Below are 24581 nucleotides of genomic sequence, written 5' to 3' on the forward strand. Positions count from 1 at the left end.
ATCAGAAATGATTTGCCAGAGGAGGGTGTAGCTGTAGCTCTTGCTTGTGTGCTTGCTTTCAGAAAACGTGTGTTACAGGTGTGTGTTCTATTGTCAGTGGACTTACTCATGAGACAGCGAGTCTGTAAACCATGCAGACTCACCTTTGGAAGACACTTACATTGTGCTCTTCAAACCTGGGTGATTTCTCCATACAGTGTCAGTCCTACAGACCATACTACCATGTTCCATTCTTACTGCTGTCTCAAACTCTTTTCTATTAAAAAAGTTTGCCTTTGCAGCAAGCAACTTGTTAAACAAATTTTAACTTTTACACATTCACTATTTTGATTGTAAACAAGCTGCAAAGCAGTTGGTGATTGATTTCAGTTGATCTTTGTATCTTTCTCTTCATACCACCTTGAATTTGATATAAACCTGCAACACAAATGTATTTCTAAATAGAATCATTCTTATATACAATTAAATGTAGATAATGTCCGAATCCACCTTTAGGTGTCATTCTCTTGGAGGAATTTTTATTACTTTATCTCAACTGAAGCAATGTCACTTTTTAATTCACAGGGTATATGGGTATGTGCATATAATGTGTGATATGGCATAAAAGTTGAATTGTTATGATGTTGTATCTTGAGTTGTGAATTTCACTGCCTTAATACCAGTCTTGATTAATATATAACTAGTATTTCAAATAATAAATTCTTATGGCTTAGTAATTGTACAAGCACATGCTATATCTTTTAACATATAATACCTGCCTACATAAATCGCATATGAGAGTCAACTCATGTGGTAAATTTTCCACAGGTCTCTCATTGCAAATATTATGGCTCAATGTCATTTCTGATACTGCACATCACTGCAGTGTTAGACCTTGACACTGCCATTAGTACTGTTTTATTTTTACATACAGATAAGTAATATTCAAAACCAGTGTTGTTATCTTCCTCTATTACTAATAATATTCATGCTGGTGTGATACTAGGTTTGATTTTGTTAGAACTTTCCTGACTTTGTGTGCAACTTGTATTCATTATTTGGTTTAGGTCATGTGAGAGCTTTAAACAACTAGTAATTCTTCTTATATAAGTATATTCTATATGCAATACGTATCTATAAGTACCTATATCCTGTATAGCTCTCTTACTTTTTTAAATTTGGTTAAAGTATTATTTTAAATGCTGATATTTGTGCCAAACCTTACTTGTTTTAATTTTTTTTTCCAGTACAACTCACCAGGTAGTTTGTATCAACAACATAAATTTTCAGAGAAAGTCTGTTGTAGTAAGTATTTTTTAATAAAATATGAAAGTAGAAATTAAACGTCTGGGATTTCTTCATGCTTTGAGAGGAAACAACTGCACAGACAAGCTTATCATGTTGTTCAGTTTCTTTGTATGTTATACTTTCTAATCTGATGCCTCTCATAAGTCTGTCATTCCTTGACACGCATCAAATAAAATACCTTCTAATTGTGAACACTTTAATCTGTGTAAGAAAAAGCTTTCTAAATGAAGGCCACTGCATTGCAAATAATTTTACAGAGCAAGTTGCAGTTCAAAACTGATTTTTGCACAGTGTTAGTTGATGTTAGGGAGAGGCTTATAGAGTTTTCTGGCTTATATGTGCGTTCACTGGGGCTTTAAAGAGACTCTCAATTTCAGGGCTGAAGTCACCGAGGGTCTTTGTGTATTTAGATATCTGCTTACACGGATTCTGCTTAGGTTTTAAAATTCGTTGCCTCAAGCTCAGATATCAGAACCTAAATCATAGTGATGGAAAACCTAGTGATGCTCATAACTTGAAATCTAGTCAATAGAAGTGGGTTACTTCCATTAAAACAAGGGCAATTATCAGTCATGTTTAGTTTTTTGTTTTGTTTGTTTTATTTTCACAGCTGGGAAAATTCACCTGTTAAAGAGCATGAAAGAAAATCTAGACATCTAAAAGGGCAAAGTAGTTTCCTTTTTAAATAAATATAATCTTTATACCAACTATTTTCTTTGAATTGTGTTAATAAGAATTATTCTATATCTCCCTGTTTTGTGAGTTGATAAAGATTTTACAGAAAGTTTTGATTTGTGTTTTCATAGGGTTATGTGGAACTGACAATATTTCCCACAGTTGCAAACCTGAACAGAATTAAGCTGAATAGTAAACAGTGCCGGATTTACAGAGTGAGAGTCAACGATTTAGAAGCAGCTTTCATCTATAATGATCCAACACTGGAGGTTTGTCACCAAGAGTCAAAGCAGTAAGTGGTGTGTTTAAAACTCTGCAGGTGTAGTGTTTCCTGTTGTTCTTAAGCATGATCTATTTTATTTTACTATCAAGTTTTACCTTGTAATTTCCCAGTGGTGACTTTTGGTATGCTGACTTAATTTTGGGGAAGTATTCTGACAATTTTGCCTCTTATATTATTCTTCTTTAGAATTTCTATTACATATCTTTGTATTGTTTTGTAGAAGTACCAAAAACTTTTTTAGAAGTACTTTATAGGAGAAAAGTCCTTGGATTTGAACTGTTTGTTTGTGACAGACACTCTGTAGTCCTTTATTCACCACTTATGCAAGAGCTTCAATAATTCAGTTTGCAAATACAGTGTTAATTTTTATGGGGCACTGAGCTGGTTATCAGAGCGATGAAATTTTCTTTGAGTCCTGATACTGAACCACTCGAGTCTATTAATTCTGTAATTCTGTTTGTGTTGTGACTTTTGTGATATTTTTGTTGTTGCTATTCCTTGGTATGTCAAAAATTCAGAATCCTCATTTTAGGGATTCTTAAACTTATGAAGTGCTAGAAAGTAAAGCTTTTGGTCTTTCCTATGGAATCAAGCTCTCATTATTTATTGTTGTAGATAAGAGCATAAGTCCTAGAATGCTACATGAACTTAGTTTGAAATTTGAAAGGAAAAGTTTACATTTATTCACCATTTGATATTGAAAAGTAAGTTTAAAAATATGAGGCATCCCACATGTTTTGGGGAACTATTATGGGAAGGGACTTCGTTAAAAAATCTTATATGTTTGATTTTTGGTAAGAGAAGCATGATGGGCAAATATTTCCCCAAGTATTCTCTTTTGATTTACTGAAACTTATGTTCATATTCTTGCACCTTCTTTTGGCCAGCTTGATTGAATTTACAATTTGCTGAATTGTTAAAGAACTTGTGGTGAAAGCATTGTACATATTTAACAGCAGCTGATGTGAAATCACAGACTCCTTTAGGCTGGAAGAGACTTACTGAAATCACCTAGTCCAACTCACCTTCTCATGCAGGCTCAGCTACAGCAGGTTGCACAGGGGTTTGTCCAGTTGGATTTTGTGTATCTTCAAGGATGGAATCTCTGCAGTCTCTCCAGGCAACCTGCTCCAGTGCTGGTGACCCTCACAGCAGAAAGCATTTTCTTGTATCCTGATAGAATTTCACATATTTTAACTTGTGTCCACTGACAGAACCAGAGGTAATGGGAACAAACTGAAACACAGGAGGTTCCCTCTGGACATCAGGAGACACTTTTTTACTGTGAAGATGACTGAGCACTGGCACAATTTACCCAGAGAGATTTTAGAGTCATCGTGCTTGGAAATACTCACAAGTCACCTGGACACACCCCTGAGAAACTGTCTGTAGGTGGCCCTGCTTGAGCTGAGGATTTAGCCAGATGACCCCAGAGCTTCCAACCTCTGCCATTCTGTGAGTCTGTAATAACTGGAATCCTGCATAACTTCTGGAAGATGTGAGAAAGGAGGAGCATTTAAAATAATCAGAATGAGTGATCCACTATGTTAAGATAGGAATCAGGAGAGATAATTCTATAATTTTGTGGAGAAAGTGAGGGGGTTTTTTTCCAACTATTCAAACTTAATAGAAAATCTCTGTGTTTTATAACTCCTGTGTTATTCATAGTTACGAAATACAGAGGTCACCAAATATTCACAAAAAGAAAAACTGTATGCCTCTTTCTGTATCTCAGAAGTCAAAGGCAACATGGGTTTCAAAGTGTTAGATGAAATGTGTGTTTTTCCGTTGAAATACCTGGTCACAATTGGGCAATTAAACATGGCATCTCTCCTCTTTAGGCAGGATTGCACATAGAAATGCTAGAAACCTAAAAACTCCCTAGAATTAAGATCTCCAAAAAAAGTCATCAGTGGGTTTCTTCTGCGCTTCTTTATGAAGAATTGGAAACAGCAGTGGTTTGTAGTAGTATTTATATCTAATTATCTGGTCATCTTTTCCAAGTTCTTGTTTGTTACAGCAAGTTTAGTGATGATGTTCTTTATGCCCATGCAGCTGAACTAGCTACAAATACAAAATACAAAATAAGTTCAAGTTATAAGGTTTTATATACAAACATTTTTTTTTTTGATAAGGCTTTTAGCTTCTTAGATGTTGTTTTCTGAAAGAATACATAAAGTCACAGAAGTGTTAAAGTTGGAAAAGACCTCTAAGATGATCAAGTCCAATCATCAACCCAGCACCACCACCACGTTCACGATTAAATCGTGTCTTGAAGTGTCATGTCCACACGTTTTTTGAACACTTTCAGGAATGGTGACTCCACCACTTCCCTGGACAGTCTGTACAAGTCCCTTTCTGTGAAGAAATTTTTTCCTAATATCTAATCTTGGGCATAAGTACATAGAAAAGTTGTCAGTTTAATGAACCCTCTCCTACCTTTTTATCAAAGTTAAAATAATTTAAAATCTTCTTACTCTCTTATTTAGAATCAGAATGCCATTAAAAATGGAAAATTCTGTATGGAGTAAAGATTAGAAGAATTGCTACAGCATCTCTGACTTGAGAGGTTTTGTTTGCTGACAGGAGGTGAAAGTTAAGAGAAATGGTTCATTGTTTATGTTGTGCAAATTTTGGTGTGCAAGAAAACATAATTAAAAAAGGTTTGAGAAATTCAAGATTAAAAAGAGCTTTATTTGTGAAATACAAGCAATACAAGCAGCGCCAACTGAAATTATTTCAGGATATTTTTTGCTGCTTCTTGGATGAGATCACTTCTGTGTTCTGAATTTAAATAGTCAACTTGTTTTCAGTTCAAATAATGCTTTCAGATTCTATCATGTGTTGATGCAAAAATCATTGACACATGGTCTCTGAAATTCCACATTTTCAGTGTTGCAAAAGGTGAAACAATTTTTTTCAATCTTGTATATGGTCACTTTTGAATATCAGAAAACCCCTTACTAAAGAGGTAATTAAAAATTGGTAAAATTTTTAGGAAATGTTAGAAACTGTTAATTAATGCATTAGATATATTTTCAGCTTTGATGCCACTGCCAGTTTATCCATCAATCCCAAACCATAGTTTCAGGTAACAAGTGAATGAACTCTTAAAGGTTTATCTAGAAATAAAGTCAGATTTCTGTCTTGTAATTTCCTTTGGAGGCATCAGGACAACAGGGCTTTTTTGTATCAGAATAGGTGGATGAACTCGGGTAGCTCAATCACTTCCTCCCTGACTGAGCAAACACCTGAGTAATGCCATAAGGTATGAAACAATTCACACTGCTTTCCTGCTTATACAGAAGGTGGCAGAGAACCCCATTTTGCTTGTGCTTTTGAGGAAGAGTTTGAAATCCTTTGAAGACTGCAAACAGTGTTGGAGAATGTCTCATTGGGTCATGCTTTAGGGCTGCTGTTGCGTGTTACAGCTGTCTATCCTATGCATCTTCCTTCTTTTCCTTGTAAATTGTTGCTTTCTTGATTCTGTCAGTATAGGGGAAGTAAATTTGCTTTTTCTGTGCTATAATCCAACAGTGTATATTTAGAATACTGAGACAACTGCTTGTATCTCAGCCCTATTTATGTAAAACTGGCAAAAGAGATCTTTTTTTCTTAATCTTATGGGTGAGATTGTAAACTGTTAAATGAGTGCAGCAGAATTTCAGAGTTTCGATGCAATAGTTTGATGTGTGGTAAGTGAAGTTTGCGATGATCCTGCTGGTGCCTGGTTATGTGCTTCATGTTTGTGGGATAACTGGGATGTGGCGCTGAGAAGCTGTTGCATTTTATTGTTACTTCTATGTAAAGGAAGCTGTGGTTTTGGATAGCTAGCTAACGTGCATATAATGCTTTCCTGTGTGTTACATGTACATTCACCTTTTTTTGAGCTTGAAGCCTGTAATTTTTAAACATTAAAAATATGAAGAGGTTTTGATGTCCTCTGACTTCACTGTTGCTTTACTTACAAGCAGCAGTAAGCTGTGAGAACGAGCAATGTGGTAGGTAGTCATCAGAGCACAAATGTCTTGCAATATTCATTCTTCTGAGAAGTCAGTGATCAAGCCTTTAGTCTTTGCACAAAACAAAAAATTCTGGTGGACTAAGCATGTGTCACTTTACTGCTGTAAGTAGCCTTCATTTCCACTGATATGATGCTTGTCTAATTGTAAATTCATGATAGACTTCATTAGAAATAAAGGAAGTGTCCTCATTCCAGCCAGGACAGGATTAATTTTTGCGGTAGCCAGGAAAGGTCATGCCTAGGGCCTGGCAGTTTTTCTATAGCACCTCACATCATTTTTTGGGGATGAGGGAAGGGCTCCCAGCCGGATCAGTGCAGTGTGGCAGAGGAAGCAGTAGGATATTGTCTGTTGCCAGAGTGTTTGTGTCCATGAGTGTATTTCTGTGTGAATTGTTTGCCTTTTACTTGTAGCCTCTGTCACTTGTATTATTGCTGTTACTGTTAATTTTCTTATCTCATTGCTATTTCCAGTAAATAATTATTATCTCAGCCTGGGATCTTTACCTTTTGTGCTTCCAGTTCTCTTCTCCATCCTGCTGCAGGGGAAGGGGGAAGTGATTGAGTGGCACATGGTTTGGAGTGTTTCAGTGGGAACACTAAATTGGGGAATACCATTCCTAAACCACAACAGCCTTATTTGGTGCCTAATGTAGGACATGAAGGGTTGCGATTACAACATATATGCGCAGAATGAATTGGAAACAAATTTATCTAAGCATTTGTTGTATTAAATACAGAGCCATTGGTAAAAATGTTGCCTGGTCTGTACCCTGTATATGTTTTTGAATATGCACTACATGCCCAACATGGTGTTCATTTTCAGGGCAGGAGAGGGGATCAGGCTTGCTCTGTTGATGTACTGTGTGATATCAGCTTAGGAAATGATGACATCAAGGACAATGTAAAGGTCGTTTGGGATGTGTATTCAATGTTGCTCTCCTGTCCTTACCTTTGGTGCTGCCTTTGGGAGCCCATTAATAACTGTAACCAGTCTATGGGGAGACCAGGGGAGGCTGATTTTTCCCCTGCTTTTTGTCCACAAAACAGGAGGAAGAGGCAGGGCCAGAGATGATCACCTGATCCCCATCCCTGGCTGAACTGTAAGCTGTGTGAAAAGATTTTAGCTGCAGGTTGGGTGAGGCTCTGGTGACCTGATTGCTCCAGTGCATATCATGGCCCATGATAGGAAACTAGATGGTAGTGAAGCCAGGCAACTGAGATCCCTGTCCTGGAATGTGGGCATTGACAAAGAGATTGGGAAGAGGCCAGAAACTCTCAGCCTGTGGAGGCAGCTTCTGTCAAACGTGAGGGAAGGGCATTCTCAAGGATGATGTAGTAGTGCACCCAAGCAGGTGGAACACCGTGGAGAAAGGCATACACTATCTAGGAGAATTATCTGTGCTGGAGGGAACCTGTAAGAATTCAAGTAACTAGCAGTGCCCTGTAGATTCAGATAAGGTTTGGTGTACCCAGTCCATGTGGCAGAAGTTTGTATGGAGCGCACCACTGTTGTGCACCATCGTTGTATGCCAGCTCATTGGCATTGATGTCAATGAAAGGAGAACAAACGGTGCTTCAGGTAACTACTGACAACATGAAAATCATCTGTTTTCCTCCCTACCAACCTGGGCCTCAGCTATGAAGAGACTGTCCAAACTGTGGACAGACTCAGAAGTCTCTAGCAAGTTAGAGAGAAAAGGTCCTGTGCCCTGCCCGTATGGACCAAAGTCTCTGCTATTGGGAGCAAGTGCCCTGCTGCTCAAGAGAGGGCGTACATGTCATGAGGTAACTCACATGGTTTTGCATACATGACCACAGAGAGGTTGCTGGGAAGGGGAATGAAAGCCCACCTCTGCCCTGGCAGCAGGGGCAGTTGAGTTGAGAGGAAGAACAACCACTGCAGGAAATTCTTCAAGGGTAAATGCCAGTCCAGTTTCCTGTGGGCAAGTCCTCAGAGGAGAAGGGCTGATGTTACATTTTATCCTCTTGAGGCACCTCCAGTTCATACTTAGAAGAACTGAGCGATGAGTACTATGTCCAGGATTAAAGGGGCCCTGCCTCCAGCCACATGGAGGAAAAGGACACTTGGATTATTGGACTGTATGGATCTAATGGGTTGGCACATCAGACCCACAAGAGTAAAAGGATTTAATTGTGTTTAGGTTTGACAAGACAAAATGTCTGCTAAGAGGGAATGGGAGCTTTCCTAGGGTAGAAAGAAAAGCAAACTACTCTCTCCAAGTTACTATTATTATTTTGAAATTCAGAGGTTTCAGGCACAAAATGTAGAAAAGAGAAATAACAGTTCTGTACTTATCTATCTATCTATCTATCTATCTATCTATCTATCTATCTATCTATCTATCTATCTATCTATCTATCTATCTATCTATCTATCTATCTCTGTCTATAACAAAACCAAAACAGGACAAGCAACAACACCATAACCAAAACTTTCAAACAATTGAGTCCAACTTTTGCCCTTCTGTGCAGTTGTATTTACAACCAGCAGGGGGCGCTGTCGCGCCTCGGGACGCTTGGGCTGCGGTGACTCACTCAGAGCCAGCAGGGGGCGCTGTCGGGCTCTGGCAGGGCAAAGGCACAGCCGAGGGAGCGGTGCCGGTTCCAAAGCTCGCAAGGGAATGGCAGCCACAGGGTTGGGCTGGAACCTTTCCCATGGGCAGCGCAAGGACCCTGTCACCATCTTTCTAAAAGTGTTGGAGGATTAGAAACTCCTCTGCCGATGGCGCTGGCCCCCAGAGAGTCCGGGGCAAATCCAGGTGGTTTGGCCATCCTCAGAGGAAACAGTGCAAGATGTGTGGAGTCAGGAGTGAGCTAGGTCCCCTTCCAGTGCTACTGTGAGCCCAGCCAGGCAGTGGCCTAGCACCCAAGCTGATGCGACCAGAAGCGTGGGGCACTGGCAAAAATGAGCGTGGGAAAACCTCTCTCTGACCACTTTCCAAGGCAGGGCAAAAGTGCCCAAAAATACAAAAGAAAAAACCTCCTCCCCCTGCACCATATTCCCAAGCAATTAACACTGGCATGCAGGGGCTATCAGCCACTCTCTTGTGTAGGCTGTAGACAGTTGGCTGGGATCTAACTAGCTAACTCAGCTCCCACAAGTAGTGAAAAAACTGTTTCCAAAAAGCCACTTTGCTCTCGCCCCCAACCCTCAAATTGCTGTGTTGGCAAGGGTCAAAAAAATCCGTGAAAGCTTTTGAAACTGTAACAAGTTGATGCCAGTGCACAATGTACTCACGATGTACTGTGATGCCATGAAGATGTGTAGGGGTAGAATCCATCTTTACTTTTGGGGTGATAGGGAGGTTCCAACAGCTGACTGTTTTGGAAGCTGAAGTGAGCCTGACTGGGAACAAATGTCAAAAACACCCCATTGTGACTGGCCTAGAGGCCCGGTGCATTCTTGGCATAGATTATTTTAGCACAAAGGAAGAGAGCCGAATATCTTACTTGATCTCTCAGAGAGCCCTTTTACTGTGGGACTGCTGAGGGTCAAAGTACAACAGGTACCAATTACTACCATAATAGTGCACCGTTGACAACACTGCACTAACCAGGACTCTCTGACCCCATCCGTGAGATGATACGTGGAGAGCCATAGAGTGGTCAGCAAGACTCACCCACTCTTTAAAAAGTCATATATGGCCAGTGCATAAGTCCAGTGGAGTGTGGAGACTGACAGAGGACTATTGTGGCCTGAATGAAGTCACACCACCAGTGAGTGCGGCTGTGCCGGACATACTGGATCTTCAGTACAAACAAGGCCAAGACAGCGAAGTACTGCCACCATCAATATGGCCAGGGCGTTCTTCTCCATTCCTTTTGCAGCAGAGCATAGACAATGGTTTGCCTTTACCTGGAAGGCAGTGTAGTACACCTGGAATGGACTGCACTAGGGATGGAAACACAGTCCCACTATTTCCCATGGACTGATCCAGACTGCACTGGAAAAGGGGGAGGCTCCACAACACTTGCAGTACATTGATGACATCTTCATATGGGTTAACACAGCAGAGGAAGTTTTTGAGAAAGGGAAGAGAATCCAGATCCTCCTGAAAGCTGGTTTTGCCATAAAACAAAGTAAAGTAAAGGGACCTGCCCAGAAAATGCAGTTTTGGGAGTAAAATGGCAAGATCAATGTTGTCAGATTCCAGTGGACATGGTTAACAAGATGGCATCTGTGGGAAACAGACCAGACTATGAAGTATGGAAAGAGCAAGCTCTGGTATGGACCTCCAAGGAGGACAGCGCTGGGAGATACCTTGAATTCTCCTAGCCACATACATGAGAGACTTGTTGAAGTTTTAAAATTATGTGTTTTATTTGTACGGTTTTTAGTTAAGCAAGTTTTCTGTATCACCTCTGTCGCAGCCTGCTCTAGAGAGGACTGCACACACCAATGTGTTGTAAAGCAAATCCCAAGTTTATTCAAAAACACAGGTATATATGACCTCAAGTGACCCCACCCCAGGTGCGGTGGTCTGACTCCAATTGGTTGAGGCTGGAAACATGTCCTTTTAAGGTGAAAACGAAACTTGTAAGGTGGTCACTCAGGCCCACCTGAATCAGGCTGCAACATCTCCCCCTTTTGTTTCAAAGAACAAAGCAAAAATGCAAACAACATAATACACATCATGCATATTGCAACTTGAACAGAAAGGCTGAAAATTTTGAAAATTGAGAAATAACTTTTTGAATATCTCAAATTTTGCTAATTCAAGACTTAACAGGGTATTTGCAGGTTACACATCCCTACCTCCCCCTCTCTTTTCAAAATAGAACTTTTGGAAGGAGGTACAGTAACCTTTGTAAACTCACACAAACTAATACATGACTAAGACATGTATGTTTGGAATTTGCAAACTTACAACTAGTGCAAAACAAGAAACTTTTCTTTCACGCGTGAAATTGTGGTCTTTTTGTGCAGTCGTCACCGCACAAACCACTGTAAACAAACTAGAATTTTCAAAGTGTTCAAGAGTGCAGAGTGACTTAACTTAGCAAAGAAGCAAGTTCAGTCCAGCTGAACTAAATCTCCTTATGTTCAAGGTCCATTCTCAGAACTTCTGTGTGGCCATCACAGAGGTTTGAGAATGAAGCTTTGATTTTTAGGCCTTATACACTCTTGTTGAAGCAGTAAACAAGTGTGAATTCACAGAGGAAATTCACAAAGGCTAAACATAACCAACACTGAAAGAGAGTAAGTACTGATGATCTTACGCTCTCTAGAAAATGTTCAGCAGCTTAGGGGGCAGGTATCCTCATCCCTACATCCTGCTGGGCAACTTGGCAGTGCAATAAGCTCAAAACTGCACTTTAACTGAAAATTAACAGAATTTCAAAATACAGGCTAAACAACATGCTCTTGAACTAGACTGTTCTTGTTTGATTGGACAGTTAACAACTAGTCCTAGGCTACTGCTGCTTGTGGTTGTGGTTGCCATATGGGGAAGGCAGTGTGGCTCCAGTTTCCATGAGCTATTTGACTGGCTGCGCCCCATGGCTTGCAGCCCCTCTGGTTTTTTGGAGGTCCAGCTCCCCACCCCATGTTTGTTAGAGGAGTACCATCCTTTTTACATTTAGAATGACAATCTTGGGCTTTGTGACCGAGTCTGTGACAACGGTTACATTCTCCAGTGAACCTTTGAGCTCTGCTATATTTTGGTTGTGCTGGACAAGATTTTGTTGTTAAATTCCAGGGTCTTTTCCCCCTTTTTTTGGTGGATTGTTTGCTAAGAGCTGTGGCTAGAGCAGAAGCATGTAGCTTTGCTTTTTCCTCCTCTTCTACCCAGGGCAATCTGGCACAGGCTTCAATTAACTGTACCAAAGTAGCTGTGGCTGGTAGAGAGGCTATGAGCTGTTTGCATTGAGGACTGGCATTATTAATTACCAGATCTTTCAATAATACTGGTTTAATGTCAGGGGTAATATTTGGAGCAGCATCCAAAGCTTCTGTTACTTTATCTACAAATTCCATGAATGTCTGTCCAGGTTTCTGCATTATTTGCATATAGGGTAGAGAAGGTTTTCCCTTCTTAGGCAGATTAGAGAATGCGGTCAAAGCAGCATTCTTTGACTGTTGCAAAATATGAAAATGTAATGCAGCTTGTGTTTGTGGGTCTTCATAAGTTCCTGATCCCATTAGCTGGTCTAAAGATGCTAATCTTAAGGGATGTCCAGTTTCTAAGTGTATATTTTTTCCTGTTCCTCCGTTAACTGCTCTTTCCATTTCTGTAGAAATATCATATAAGCAGTAGGAGGTAGAATAAACTCCATTAAAACCTTAGTGTCTGCTGGGATTATGTTATTGTATTTTATGAAGGCTGTGATTTGGTTTTTTACCAAAGCATTGTCATAGCCGTATTGAAAGACTACACTGTGTATTTTTTGTGCAATTTTCCAATCAAGTGGCTCCCATTTTAAGCCTTGTGTAGTGTTAATCACAGGCGCAGAAACCAGGGGTTGCAGGGAAGGTGAGGGTGTACCTACTTCTGCAGCTATGGATACTAACTCTTTGTACCTTTGCTGGGTATTAAATGTGAGGTCGCGAGGTGGCTTTGTGACTCCATCTGCAGAATCTGGTACCTGGGTATCAGAAAGCTTTGAAATTAAGTTAACAGCATTGCAATTTCCATCTCCCCCCAGCATGTCCCAAACAGAGGCTTCTTTTTCTGTTGCTCTCCATTCTGGGATACAGCTGGTGGGTGTGGCTGTCGGTGATGGAGGCTGCATGTACCAGGTTGCCGGCGCAGGGGCAGTCTCTACCGGCGCGGGGGGTTCCAGTGCCGGTGTTGGCAGCTGCGGGTAGCGCACGGCTATCGGGGAGGGAGTCCCCACTGGTGCTGCAGAACTTGTCTCCTGCGCGACCGGCGCTGTGGGAACTCGCTCTCGGGGCACTTGCGCTGTGGATGGCACGCAGTGAAGGGAACGCTCAGGGGGAGCTCCGGTGGCTCCGCTCCACTGGGGAGGAGTCTCTCCCCTCTCCATGACGTAGTCGATCCACGCAGGAGGTGGTGGTGGTGGCGCGGGAACTGATCTGCCCCCGGAGCGGGCGAATTCGGAGCCGACCCCGGCCCCTGCAGGCTGCGGCGGACCCGCGCCTGGTGCATGCGCTGTGATTGGCAGGCAGTAGGGAGGGGGGTTGGGCGGTCCTGGCGCCTCGTGGTCAGGGCGCGCCGTTCCTTTGTTTGATTTCGTGGGCTTTGCCATCACGTGGTCTCTCTGTTTTCCTGGCCACGCGGTTATGCCGGGCGGCTGTAGCCCTGCTGGAATGTCTGCCTGAACAGTCTCCTGCCGCAACGGAGCAACTCCAGCGTACCCGCGGGGTGGCGGGGAGCGCGGCGGCGGGGCGACCCCAGCCCCGAGGTACCCGCAGGGCATTGGCGGCGGCGGCGGTGGAGCCGGCGCCGAAGGTGGATGGACAGGGAAAGAGAAACTCCAAGGGGTTTGTCTCCCCCTCCACATGTCTCTCTCGGCTGAGGGCATTCCCCATCGCGCCTTCTCGGAGTTAGGATTTAAATAAAACTCACTCACGGTTTGGTTTTCTGCGGCGTGTCTCGTGGGGTTCCAAGGTTGCTGCTGAGGTCCGGCCGCTTCTACAGCGGCAGCCGGTGGTCTCATTCGCTGTGAATTGTAAGGCGGTGCAAAGACGACTTCTTGGCTTTTTGCCGTGACGAACGGCGTGGAAAAGCTTTGATTCCATGGTTGCTGTGATTCTGTCGGGTTTTCCGGAGCGGGAGCGGGCAGTGCCGCGTATGGGTACCGCGGCGGCGTTTCTGCGGGCGGCGGTGCCCACGGCGGTGCAGAAGGATGTTCAGGGGAAAAATCTCCCTGCAGAAAGTGACTTTTTTCCCTTCTCTCCGGTAGATCGAGGTTTTTACGGGCTCGTTCTACCTCTAACAGTATGACGAAATGTGCGGCAAAAATTCTTCGGGTGCAGTTTGCACTAAATTCCACAAATCTGCCCCAATATTGTCCCATAATTTTATGGAAAGCGTGGAATTGGCATCTGTTAGGTGCCCTCGACTGAAGCACCAATCCAAAAATTCCTGTAATGCTTGTCTTTCAATGTTTGTTTTCGTTACACGAGCTAGTTTCTCAAATTTATCAAGCAATAACTTCGTTTTAGTCGAGTTGGAATTTCCCATGTTTCTTTAACTCACCGGTTCGAAGGTCGTGGTTCCTTCAGTCCACGTTCTTTCAGCAGCTCTCAGGGCCACTACACAAAACTCCCAAGTTTACAGGAGACAGAAGCTCTCAGGGGCTTCTCCACAAAGCACCCAAAAAAACTGGGGCATAGTAGCTCTCAGGGGCCACTTCTTAAGGCTCTAGGCAGGCGTGCAGGTGGGTTTCATGTTCTGAGACACGTTGGGGTCCACCATTTGTTGTCGCCAGGCCCTAGTGAGGACTGCAGACACCAATGTTCTGAGACACGTCGGGGTCCACCACTTGTCGCAGCCTGCTCTAGAGAGGACTGCACACACCAATGTGATGTAAAGCAAATCCCAAGTTTATTCAAAAACACAGGTATATATGACCTCAAGTGACCCCACCCCAGGTGGGGTGGTCTGACTCCAATTGGTTGAGGCTGGAAACATGTCCTTTTAAGGTGAAAACGAAACTTGTAAGGTGGTCACTCAGGCCCACCTGAATCGGGCTGCAACAACCTCTCCCTGCTCGTTATCACTTTCCTGCTGGGTTGCCACCCCCCACCCTGTCTTTCCCTGTGTTCCCTGGAGGCTTTTGTTCTCCAGATGAGTCATAAGCACAGCATTGTTCCCCTCCCCTCTCTTCCCTCCCCCCTCGGCCAGGTGCAGCCCTGCCCGAGGGACCCCCGCCCTGCACTGCTGCGGTGGCCCCCACTGGTCCTAGGCAAGCTGGGGCTGCTGCCCAGCGGGATGGAGCCAGAGTGGCTCTGTGCCAGGACGTCCTTGCACATGGCAGCCTCCTGGCTTCCCTGGTCAGCGCCATGTTGCTCCACCCACACAGCCAGCCCCACCCCTGTCCTAGCCGTATTGGTTATCTCACCTGTCTGTGCCCAATCAGTGAGTTTCTATTGGCTGTGCTTCTCCCATTTCCCCCTTCACTAGCCCAGACCTAAGCAACACCCTTCCACCCAAGCCCTTACCCAATCCAGTTCCAGTTCCAGCCTCTTCCCCCCGGGGACCCCATAAAAGCCCCCGGAATTTTGCAATAAACCTGTTTTCGCCCCTCACCTACAGACTGAAAATGTCTCTGTCTCAGTGCTCCCCAGCTCCGGAGGACAGGTGGGAACCATTTCCCTTTCCCGCAATGCTGCATAAAGCATCTATGTCCTCACCAACCAGTTAAGAAGGAAACTCGGGCTTCCTAAGAACAGTGGGGTTTTGGAGAATGCATATTCCAGATTACAATGAGATTGTAAACCCTCTCTATCAAGAGACCCAGAAGAACAGTTTTAAGTAGGGCCCTGAACAACAGCAAGCTTTTGAACAAATTAAACAGTAGATTGTTCATGTAGTTGCCCTTAGGCCAGTCAGTCGAGTACAGGATGTAAAGAATGTGATCTACACTGCAGCCAGGGAGAATGGCCCTTCCCGGAGTTTCTGGCAGAAAGTACCTGAGGAAACTTGAGGACCACCCCTGGGGTTCTGGGGTTGGGTATACAAAGGATCTGAGGTCCGTTACACACCAACTGAAAAAGAGATAGTGGCAGCTTATGAATGGGTTTGAGCTGCTTCAGAAGCGATTGGCACTGAAGCACAGCTCCTGGCACTCTGACCTGCCAGTGCTGGGCTGGATGTTCAAAGGGATAGTCCTTTCCATGCATCATGCCACTGATGCTACGTGGAGTAAGAGCACTCTCGTGACACACAGAGTTCAAAATCCCAGTTGCCCAGAGATCTTGGAGTCCTTCACAAGCTGACCCAAAGGTGAAAATTTCAGACTACCATCACAGGAGAAGGAGGAAAAGATGACACAAAGTGAGGAGGCCTGGCCATATAATCAGCTACCACGAAATTAAAACGGACACCCTCACTTTACTCGTGCTGTATGGTAGGTCTACATGAAAAATGGAAAGCTGCCATATGGAATCCTACGTGGCGAGTTGCAGAACCTATTGGGAGGCAAGGTGGATCAAGTCAGGTTGCAGAGCTGAAAGCTGTCCAACTGGCTTTAGACATTGCTGAACAAGAGAAATGACCAGTGCTCTGTGTCTGCAGTGACTCCTGGATGGTAGCAAATGCTCTTAGGGGGTGGCTGGGCTGAGGGAAAAAGACCAATTGGCAGTACAGAAGGAAACCCATCTGGGCTGCTGAGTTGTGCCAACACATCGCTGGCCAGGTAGAAAAGTTGGCTGTAAAAGTATGCCAAGGACATACGTACCCAAGAGTCAGGCTACAGTCTGTAATGATGAATTGTATAATATTGGTTGGTCAATGACACTGCCACGATATGCCATAACTACCATGGAAAATGAGTTACCTCCTTCAGATTGACCGGTTGTGAGCCTCTCATGCACCTTGCAACCAGCCAGCAGCACGCCAGCCCTCCTGCCCTGGGAGACATCTGGGACAGATAGAACCTACAGTCATGGGCTAAATGAACTCAACAGACATCTTGGAGGGGTGGCCACTGACTATGGAAATGATACCTGTGCTTGTACATATATATGTGTACATGTGTATATATATTATATATATGTATGTATGTATATGCATATGCACATACACATATATAGTAGGTGCAGGATTTGGGTACAACACTGATGGTATAGATTAAGGGGTGGGTCGTGTCCTCGTTCTGGCCACGATAGGGTTAACTCTTGCAGTAGCTGGGAGGGGATACGCCTGGGACCTGGAGGTTGTTCTGTACCACCTCAGTCATTTTCCAGGGGCCGGGGAAGCGCTCGCTGCTGCATTGGGTAGCATGAGAAGGAACATTTGGGTGTTTTCAGAGGTTTTCTGCAGGATGAGCATTGACGTGTGAATCGTTCACCTCTTGTCCTGTACACTTTGTGGTTTTTATTGTTGCTATTTCTTGGCTTACTTTATTGCTGTTTCCAGTAAATTGCTCTTATTGCATCCTGGGTTCTTTACCTCTTGTGCCTCTGATTCTCCTCTTCAGCTCACCATAGGGGAAGGGGCAGAGGAAGCAGGGAGTGACTGAGTGGTGCATGGCTTGGAGTGTTTCAGTGGGAACACTGCATTAGGGAATACTATTCCTAAACCACGACACAAAGATGTAGAGAACTGTTGAAAAACAGGAGAACAATGCCTTTAATCTTGGGCAGGAATGAATATTAGGTTTTTCAGTGTGCCAAAGATTCAAATCATTGCCTTATTTATAAATTACCTGTATATGTACATACTATATATTTAAAATATGCTATATGTAGTGTATGCTTTGTCATTACACTCCAATATCAAGTGCTAATTCTACCTGGGAAGTAAATTAAAATAGTAAATGAATTACAGATAATGAAGAATAATGGATTGCATGTAGATCAAAGAACTTATTTTGCCAGGTTGATGCTAAGTACTGTAAGACCGTAGTTTATAGACTATATGTTTAGCACATATATTTGTAGCACTGGTGCATCTAGTAGTGAGAAATGCTATGGAAAATTGACATAGAGTTACTTGGAATCAATTAGTAGCTTTAAAAAATAAGCCTCTGGAGGATCACTTCTTTGCAGTCAATCAAGCTGCATGCATTTGGAGTGTAATTAACAGTGTTTGGGGTGAATTCTAATAATAAAATGTATCTCTGCCAGAAAAAGAAACTACTGTGTATTTGTTTTTAATTGTCAATCTACACTTAGAATTCGGTAAATTTAGCATTCTTCCTTGGGCTGTTACTTTAGGCATGTGCTCTGTTTTTGTTAAAATGACCATATCCAGTTTATGGAGAATAGTTCAACCTACAAAAAATTAATCTGTGGTTCTAAGCCTTTAATGGATTTCTTTTAAAATGAATCACCCATTTGAACTGGAACATTTCACAAAAATAGAAATATCAGAATAGACTCTTTTCCATAAAATGTTAAGCTCTGTGAAGTCTCCCTTTTTTTCTGTAAAATCATAACCTTTTCCTGTCTGTAAACTCACAGATGTTTAAAGTGTAGCCACAAACTCATTACAATCCTTAAACTTGGAACAAATGTATTGGAAAGGGATCCCCTATCAAAAATAGTCAGTTTTCAGAATCAATTTAAATTAAACTTGAAAACTTTCAGACTGTACATTCTAACAGAATGTTACTGTTGCTTGCTGTTGCTAGTTTTTTTAATTACTATGGTAGTTTTTAGTCATGCAATCTTTTTTGAAATATAGTTTTTCCAATGGTATTTCTTTGCCTTTCTCAGGTGCCATTTTGAAGATAGGTTAAAGCAACATTGGCTAGTGTGATTGTTTGACGCCTTCCTGTGACAGATCAGGGAGGTAAACCAACTGAAAGCTATCTGAAACAAAAAAAAGGACTTTTTTTTTCCTTTTGGCACTTTCAGCTGCATCCCCACAGGGTCAGATGACCAGAGTCTTCTTAGTGAGGGAGGGAGTAGGAGTGTGAGACTGAGACTAGGAGACAGCACATCAGCTGGAGTTTAAGTAGGTTTGAATAGTTCTGGAGCCATAGCTGAAGTTACAGTATATTCCAGTGTACAAATTCAACCTTTTGCTTTTAAAACTTGTTGCTATTAGATCCTGATCTATCTTTGGGTATGCTCCAGCTGTGAAAAAGGAAAACAAAAAAGTATTAAAATTTGAGATTTGGATGTTCCTATGCTCAAATGGTCCCATTTACTATTCATGTCTGATCTTTAGAAGCTTCCAAGCAAAGTAGACAAGTTTACTGCTCCTGAACATTCTTGGTCCTGGAAGTGGTGCCAGGGAATTTGTGCACTATTATTGCAAAAAGATGAAGAACTATATGAAAATATGTTCTCAATGTATTTCAGTGTTTCAGCAAAGTTTTTTATGTGTGGAAGACTAAGAATATTAAGCATGGTGTTTAACATACCTAGATCTACAGAATGGCATTGGCAAAGTTAATTACACTTTCTTCCAAGGAAGGTTCTGCGATTTGGGTTATTTTCTCTGTAGGTGGTGAATAGAGAATGGTTAGATGAAAGCAAAATCCTGAAATGAGATCATGTCTGCTTTGTGTGGACTTCCAGATTCCACGGAAGATGGAGTCCCCAGCCAAAAGTTAATGTACTCTATTGTGGTATAGTAATCCTGCACCTGGTTCAGGGCAACACCCAGTATCACTACACGCTGGGAATGAAGGGATTGCAAGCAGCCCTGTGGAGAAAGACTTTGAGGTGCTGGTGCATGAGAGGCTCAACGTGAGCTGGCAGGGTGCATGTGCAACTCAAAAGGCTGATGGTGCCCTGGGCTGCCTCACGGGCACGTGGGCGGCAGGTCAAGGAAGAGGATTCTGCCTCTTCCCTCCAGTCTGGTGAGACCTCACCTGGAGTGCTGCATCCAGCTCTGGGGTCCTCAGCACGGGAAGACATGGGCCTGCAGGAGCAGGTCCATAGGAGGGCCATAGAGATGATCAAAGGCATGGAGTACCGGTCTGTGGTGAAAGACTTGAGAGGGTTGGGGTTCTTCAGCCTGGCGAACACGGGAAGATCTTATTGCAACCTTTCAAAACTTAAAGGAGGTTTATAAGAAGGGTGGGGCAGACTTTTTAGTAGGGCCTGTTGCCGCAGGATAAACTGAAAGATGGTAGATTTAGGCTACATATAAGGAAGAACTATTTTACTGTGAGGGTAGTGAAACTCTGGAACTGGTTTCCCACGGACGTGGTAAATGACCCATGCCTGGGAACACTGAAGATCTGGTTGGACGGAGTTCTGAGCAACCTCATCTTGGGCAAGATGTCCTTACCCATTTCAGGGGGATTGGACTAAATGACCTTTAAAAGTTCCTTTGAACCCAAACTGTTCTGAGGTTCTGTGATTCTATAGTGGCTTTATGCTTGGTTGTGTCTCTGCCTCCAGCATTTAGATTCATCAGTGGTAAATTGTGGGGAAAAGATGATAAGTAATTCAGTTTCCTTTCATGTAGAGAGTTGTGCAAGCTTTTCAACAACTTTGTATCCTGGAGGATTAGAATTAAGAAAGATGTTGCTCCCATGCTTTATACAATTTAAAAATCCATTTTGAAAAAGTATAAAAGCTATTGCATAAAGCTGTAAAAGCTGGGTTATTTTTGAACTTGACTGGTCATCCTCCAGTATCTAAACATAAGCAGAGTAAATAGTAACATCCTGTTCACAAGCATTTTAATAGCAGACATATGCTCATTTTTAGTAGAAAACAGTTAATCTAAGTCATATTAGAAGTAATAGTATGACTTTGGAATGAAATTAGCAGGTAATTAGCAGTTGATACATAGTTGCTCAAACCTAATTGCAAAAATTTGTTTCTGCATCTTAAGCAAATTATGGTAACATTTTAAAAAGGAAAATCTTTCTAGGGACTAAAAAGCACAACACATTTCTCTGTGTATTAACGCCATAACTCTAACATGTCATATTTTATGTGATATTTACAAATACATTAAAAACCCTATTCCTATTCACCATGCTAAGGGTGGAAAAATACCATTGCCAAGGTACAATCTTACTACATTTTACAACGTAAAACTGCAATATATGAGGAAGCAGATGTTCAAGAGATCTTTAGAAAAATGATACAAACTCATTCTGAAATTAAATTAAAAAAAACAGAATTTTTAATTTCTAGTCCAGTAAATGTAAATATTACTCTTATTGGCAAGATAATAACACTGAGCATTTCTCACTTAATTTATTGGAGATTATTGCTGCTTAAGTATTTTTAATCACAGATCACTTGTGCAAGAGCCATGTTTTAAGTTCTGATTGTTGAAATCTAAGCTTTATTCCTTTTCTCTTCCACTCCTTTAAAAACGAAGCTAAACATGTAGTTGAACATGCACCTTGAAAGTCACTATAGAAATTCTATAACTGCCGAAGTTTTTTTTTCTGGTTCAGCACAAAAGCAGTTTAAGAATTAACTTGTATTTCTGACAGGAGGAATCTCAACTATTTTTCCAATGCCTATGCTGCTGCAGTCAGTGCTGTGGACCCAGATGCTGGAAACGGAGAACTCTGCATTAAGGTTCCCTCGGAGCTGTGGAAACATGTTGATGGTAAAGAGACCATACTGAAAGTTCAATTTAAGACGCCATAGAGTAGTTAGCAACAAGTTTGCATAGGAAGATAGTAGATTTAAATAAATGAAGTATGTATGGCCAGACTTTGCAAAGGAAGATTTGGGAAAGGCTCTCCTCTTGTGAGTGTGCCCTTCCAGCCTGTGCAGTGGATTTTTTAGGTGAGGCACAGCGTGCACAGAACTGGCCCCACTGTTCAAGTCCTAAAGTTCATCTGCCAGGGTCGAGCGAGCTTGGACAGTGACACAGAAGTCCTCGGGACTGTCACAGCCCCTGGTACTAACCAGGGCTGACCCTGCTGAGCATCCGAGATCTGACGGGATCGGATGGCAGAGAGGCATCGAACTGCCAGGGGACGGTCCCTACTGAGACTCAAACTCAGGTCCTTGGGATTGAGAGTCCAGAGTGCTCTCCATTACACCACGGAACCGCCCAATAAATGAAATAGTGTTACATTATTTTATGAAATAATGGTTACTGTTTCCTTTTTCATCACCTGTATCTTTTCACTTCAAGTCTGAAAAAATGCCTTCACACTTCTTGGTATTATGGAGAAATGGTTGCACGGCTTCTTAAGTCTTTACAACCATACTCTGGGTGCTCGTGACCCCAGAAAGAATATTTGAGGAAGTCGAAATAATGGAGTATATTGGATGCTAAATTGGAATTTTGAATCTACTTACAACGTATATGATCCAACCCAGAAAATAATTTATAAGGATATAGCTGTGTCAATCTTTATACAAAGCTATATTAGTTTTATCCCATCTCGCTTTGAAGAATGGTCAATTTTAAAATTGATTTCGTAGTGAAAGTAGACTACTTTATAAACTGGCATACTAAATCCTGGAGTAAGTAACTGTTTTAATAAATTACTCCCCAGTGTTGCTTATTTTCTGACATGGGTCTTACTAGTTTCTTGTATGATTTTCTTACATGGTTTAATCAGTTTTCCCCATGGATTTATGAGTCCTGTGAGATAATCATAACAACTGGATCATGAAGATGGCTCACACAGTGATGTCAGATGCACCTTAATGGGAAAGACATTTTTGTTGATTTTAGTTTTTGTGTAAGTTCCTGTTGCCTTCCTTGCAAGCCTAGAAAGGAAAATATTCAAATATGTACAATTTCACTTTTCAAAGTTTGAAAGCCAAAATATAGTGAGACTTGTGGGATAAATTTCCACGTAGCCTGAATTTCTTTTCTTGCCAGTCTCTTCATAGGTGAGATTTCTGTGAAACTGAACCAAAGCAAAGACACTTAAGTTACAGGAAAAGCATTAACTATAACAAGAGATTTTAAGCAACTGCAAATGACAATATGTCTTTTAAGAATTTCCCTGCTGCATGCTGTTTTTGTAGAAATTTATTTCAGCAAGCTACAAAAGAGTTCATGGTTAGGGTACAATCGGTGGATAAAGATGCTTCACTGTTGGGGAATTCAAAGATGAAATGTAGCTCAAATTGCAATTTTTATTAATTGATAAAGGTTCCTGTAAATTCATATCCTGCAAATTATGCTCAGGAGGACTCAGGTTTTAAGCTTTTGTGTTGTACTTCTTAAGTGGACCCAGAAGTCCGTGAGAATGACATAAACACATAATCCAAGAATCCCAAACTGAATTATTATTCTGAAATAACTTTCATGTAAGTTGTATATATTCACCCAATTTTGGTCTTTGTGCTGCAGAGTTAAAAGTCCTAAAGGTGCATATAAACTTTTCTCTGGACCAGCCACAAGGAGGCCTTCATTTTGTGGTACCCAACATGGAGGGCAACATGGCTGAAAGAGGGGCTCATGTCTTTTCATGTGGTTATCAAAATTCTACGAGGTAAAAAAACTGTCTTTGAATGTTAGACTGTGCTTCCTATTTAATCTCAAAGTGTAGGAAATACAAATAATTTCTTTGAATATTCTTAAGTATGAAAAAGTCTGAAACTCAATTTATCCTTGAAAGGAGCTTATTGATGTGAAGTAGTATCTAATGACTAGTATAGGATGTCTGGTTTTTATAGCTCAGCATGAGGTAATGGCAAAAAAACTTGTAAAGCTTTATAAAATTAATGTATTGTAGGAAACAGTATCTCAATATTCATATATTCTAAAAGTGTTTAGGAATAGTTTGGACCTTGAGAGAAAAATCATGTGTGAAAAAGAATCTAATTGTTGAGTATAATTATTAACCATTTTCCCCCCAATCCTAACTTTCCTAGATTTTGGTTTCCGTGTGTTGATTCATATTCTGAGTTGTGTACCTGGAAACTTGAGTATACTGTAGATGCTGCAATGGTAGCTGTTTCAAACGGAGATTTGGTGGAAACTGTTTACACCCATGATATGAGAAAGAAGACTTTTCATTACATGCTGACTATTCCAACTGCAGCTTCTAACATCTCCTTGGCAATAGGACCTTTTGAGATCCTTGTTGATCCATACATGCATGAGGTAATAATCTTCATCATAGGAGGGGCTCCTTTTTCTCTTTTCGTTAAAAGAATTGCTGACTTCTTATGTGCAGCTAGTATATATTGATCAAGTATGACTATGTCTAGATCAACCTCCATCAGTACAGTTATATGATCAAGCTTGTCTAGTAATGCCTGTATTTAAATTTATCACCAAATTAAAGCCTTTGATGGAGAATAACTCTGTTTATGTCTGAATTTATGGGGCAGATTTAGTCAGAGTTGGGTTTTTTCCCTGTTATGTAATATGCTGGATATTTATGTATTTAAATAGATTCGTAGACCTTGTAACAATTTTCCTTTGTAGGTGACTCATTTTTGCTTACCGCAACTTCTCCCATTGCTCAAACATACCACATCATACCTTCATGAGGTGTTTGAATTTTATGAGGAGATTCTTACCTGCCGCTATCCATACTCCTGTTTCAAGACTGTTTTTATAGATGAAGCTTATGTTGAAGTAGCTGCTTATGCATCCATGAGTATTTTCAGGTTAGTATTGAGAAAAAAGGCTTATTTTTGTTGGCATTACAGGCTTTTAACACCATTTCCATTTTTATTTGTTATGAAGATGTTGGATTTGTATTTGCTTTAAGAAAAAACTGACGCTGATTTTCCTTCTGAATGAGAAATGTCATGCA

The 24581-nt window shown here is 41.7% G+C and overlaps 1 protein-coding gene across 3 annotated transcripts in view; it reads left to right on the plus strand.

Moving 5' to 3' along the window:
- TAF2 (TATA-box binding protein associated factor 2) overlaps nucleotides 1–24581 on the plus strand; it is a 71140-nt gene that overhangs the window by 775 nt on the left and 45784 nt on the right. For all 3 annotated transcript variants that reach the window (XM_071553930.1, XM_071553932.1, XM_071553931.1), the window contains exons 2-7: nucleotides 1230–1284; nucleotides 2094–2254; nucleotides 21333–21451; nucleotides 23165–23306; nucleotides 23689–23920; nucleotides 24248–24432. In XM_071553930.1, coding sequence (XP_071410031.1) covers nucleotides 1230–1284; nucleotides 2094–2254; nucleotides 21333–21451; nucleotides 23165–23306; nucleotides 23689–23920; nucleotides 24248–24432 — 894 coding nt within the window. The remainder of the gene's footprint in view (nucleotides 1–1229; nucleotides 1285–2093; nucleotides 2255–21332; nucleotides 21452–23164; nucleotides 23307–23688; nucleotides 23921–24247; nucleotides 24433–24581) is intronic.

This window comes from Pithys albifrons, chromosome 4 (genome assembly GCF_047495875.1).
Source record: "Pithys albifrons albifrons isolate INPA30051 chromosome 4, PitAlb_v1, whole genome shotgun sequence".
Classification (NCBI taxonomy): domain Eukaryota; kingdom Metazoa; phylum Chordata; class Aves; order Passeriformes; family Thamnophilidae; genus Pithys; species Pithys albifrons.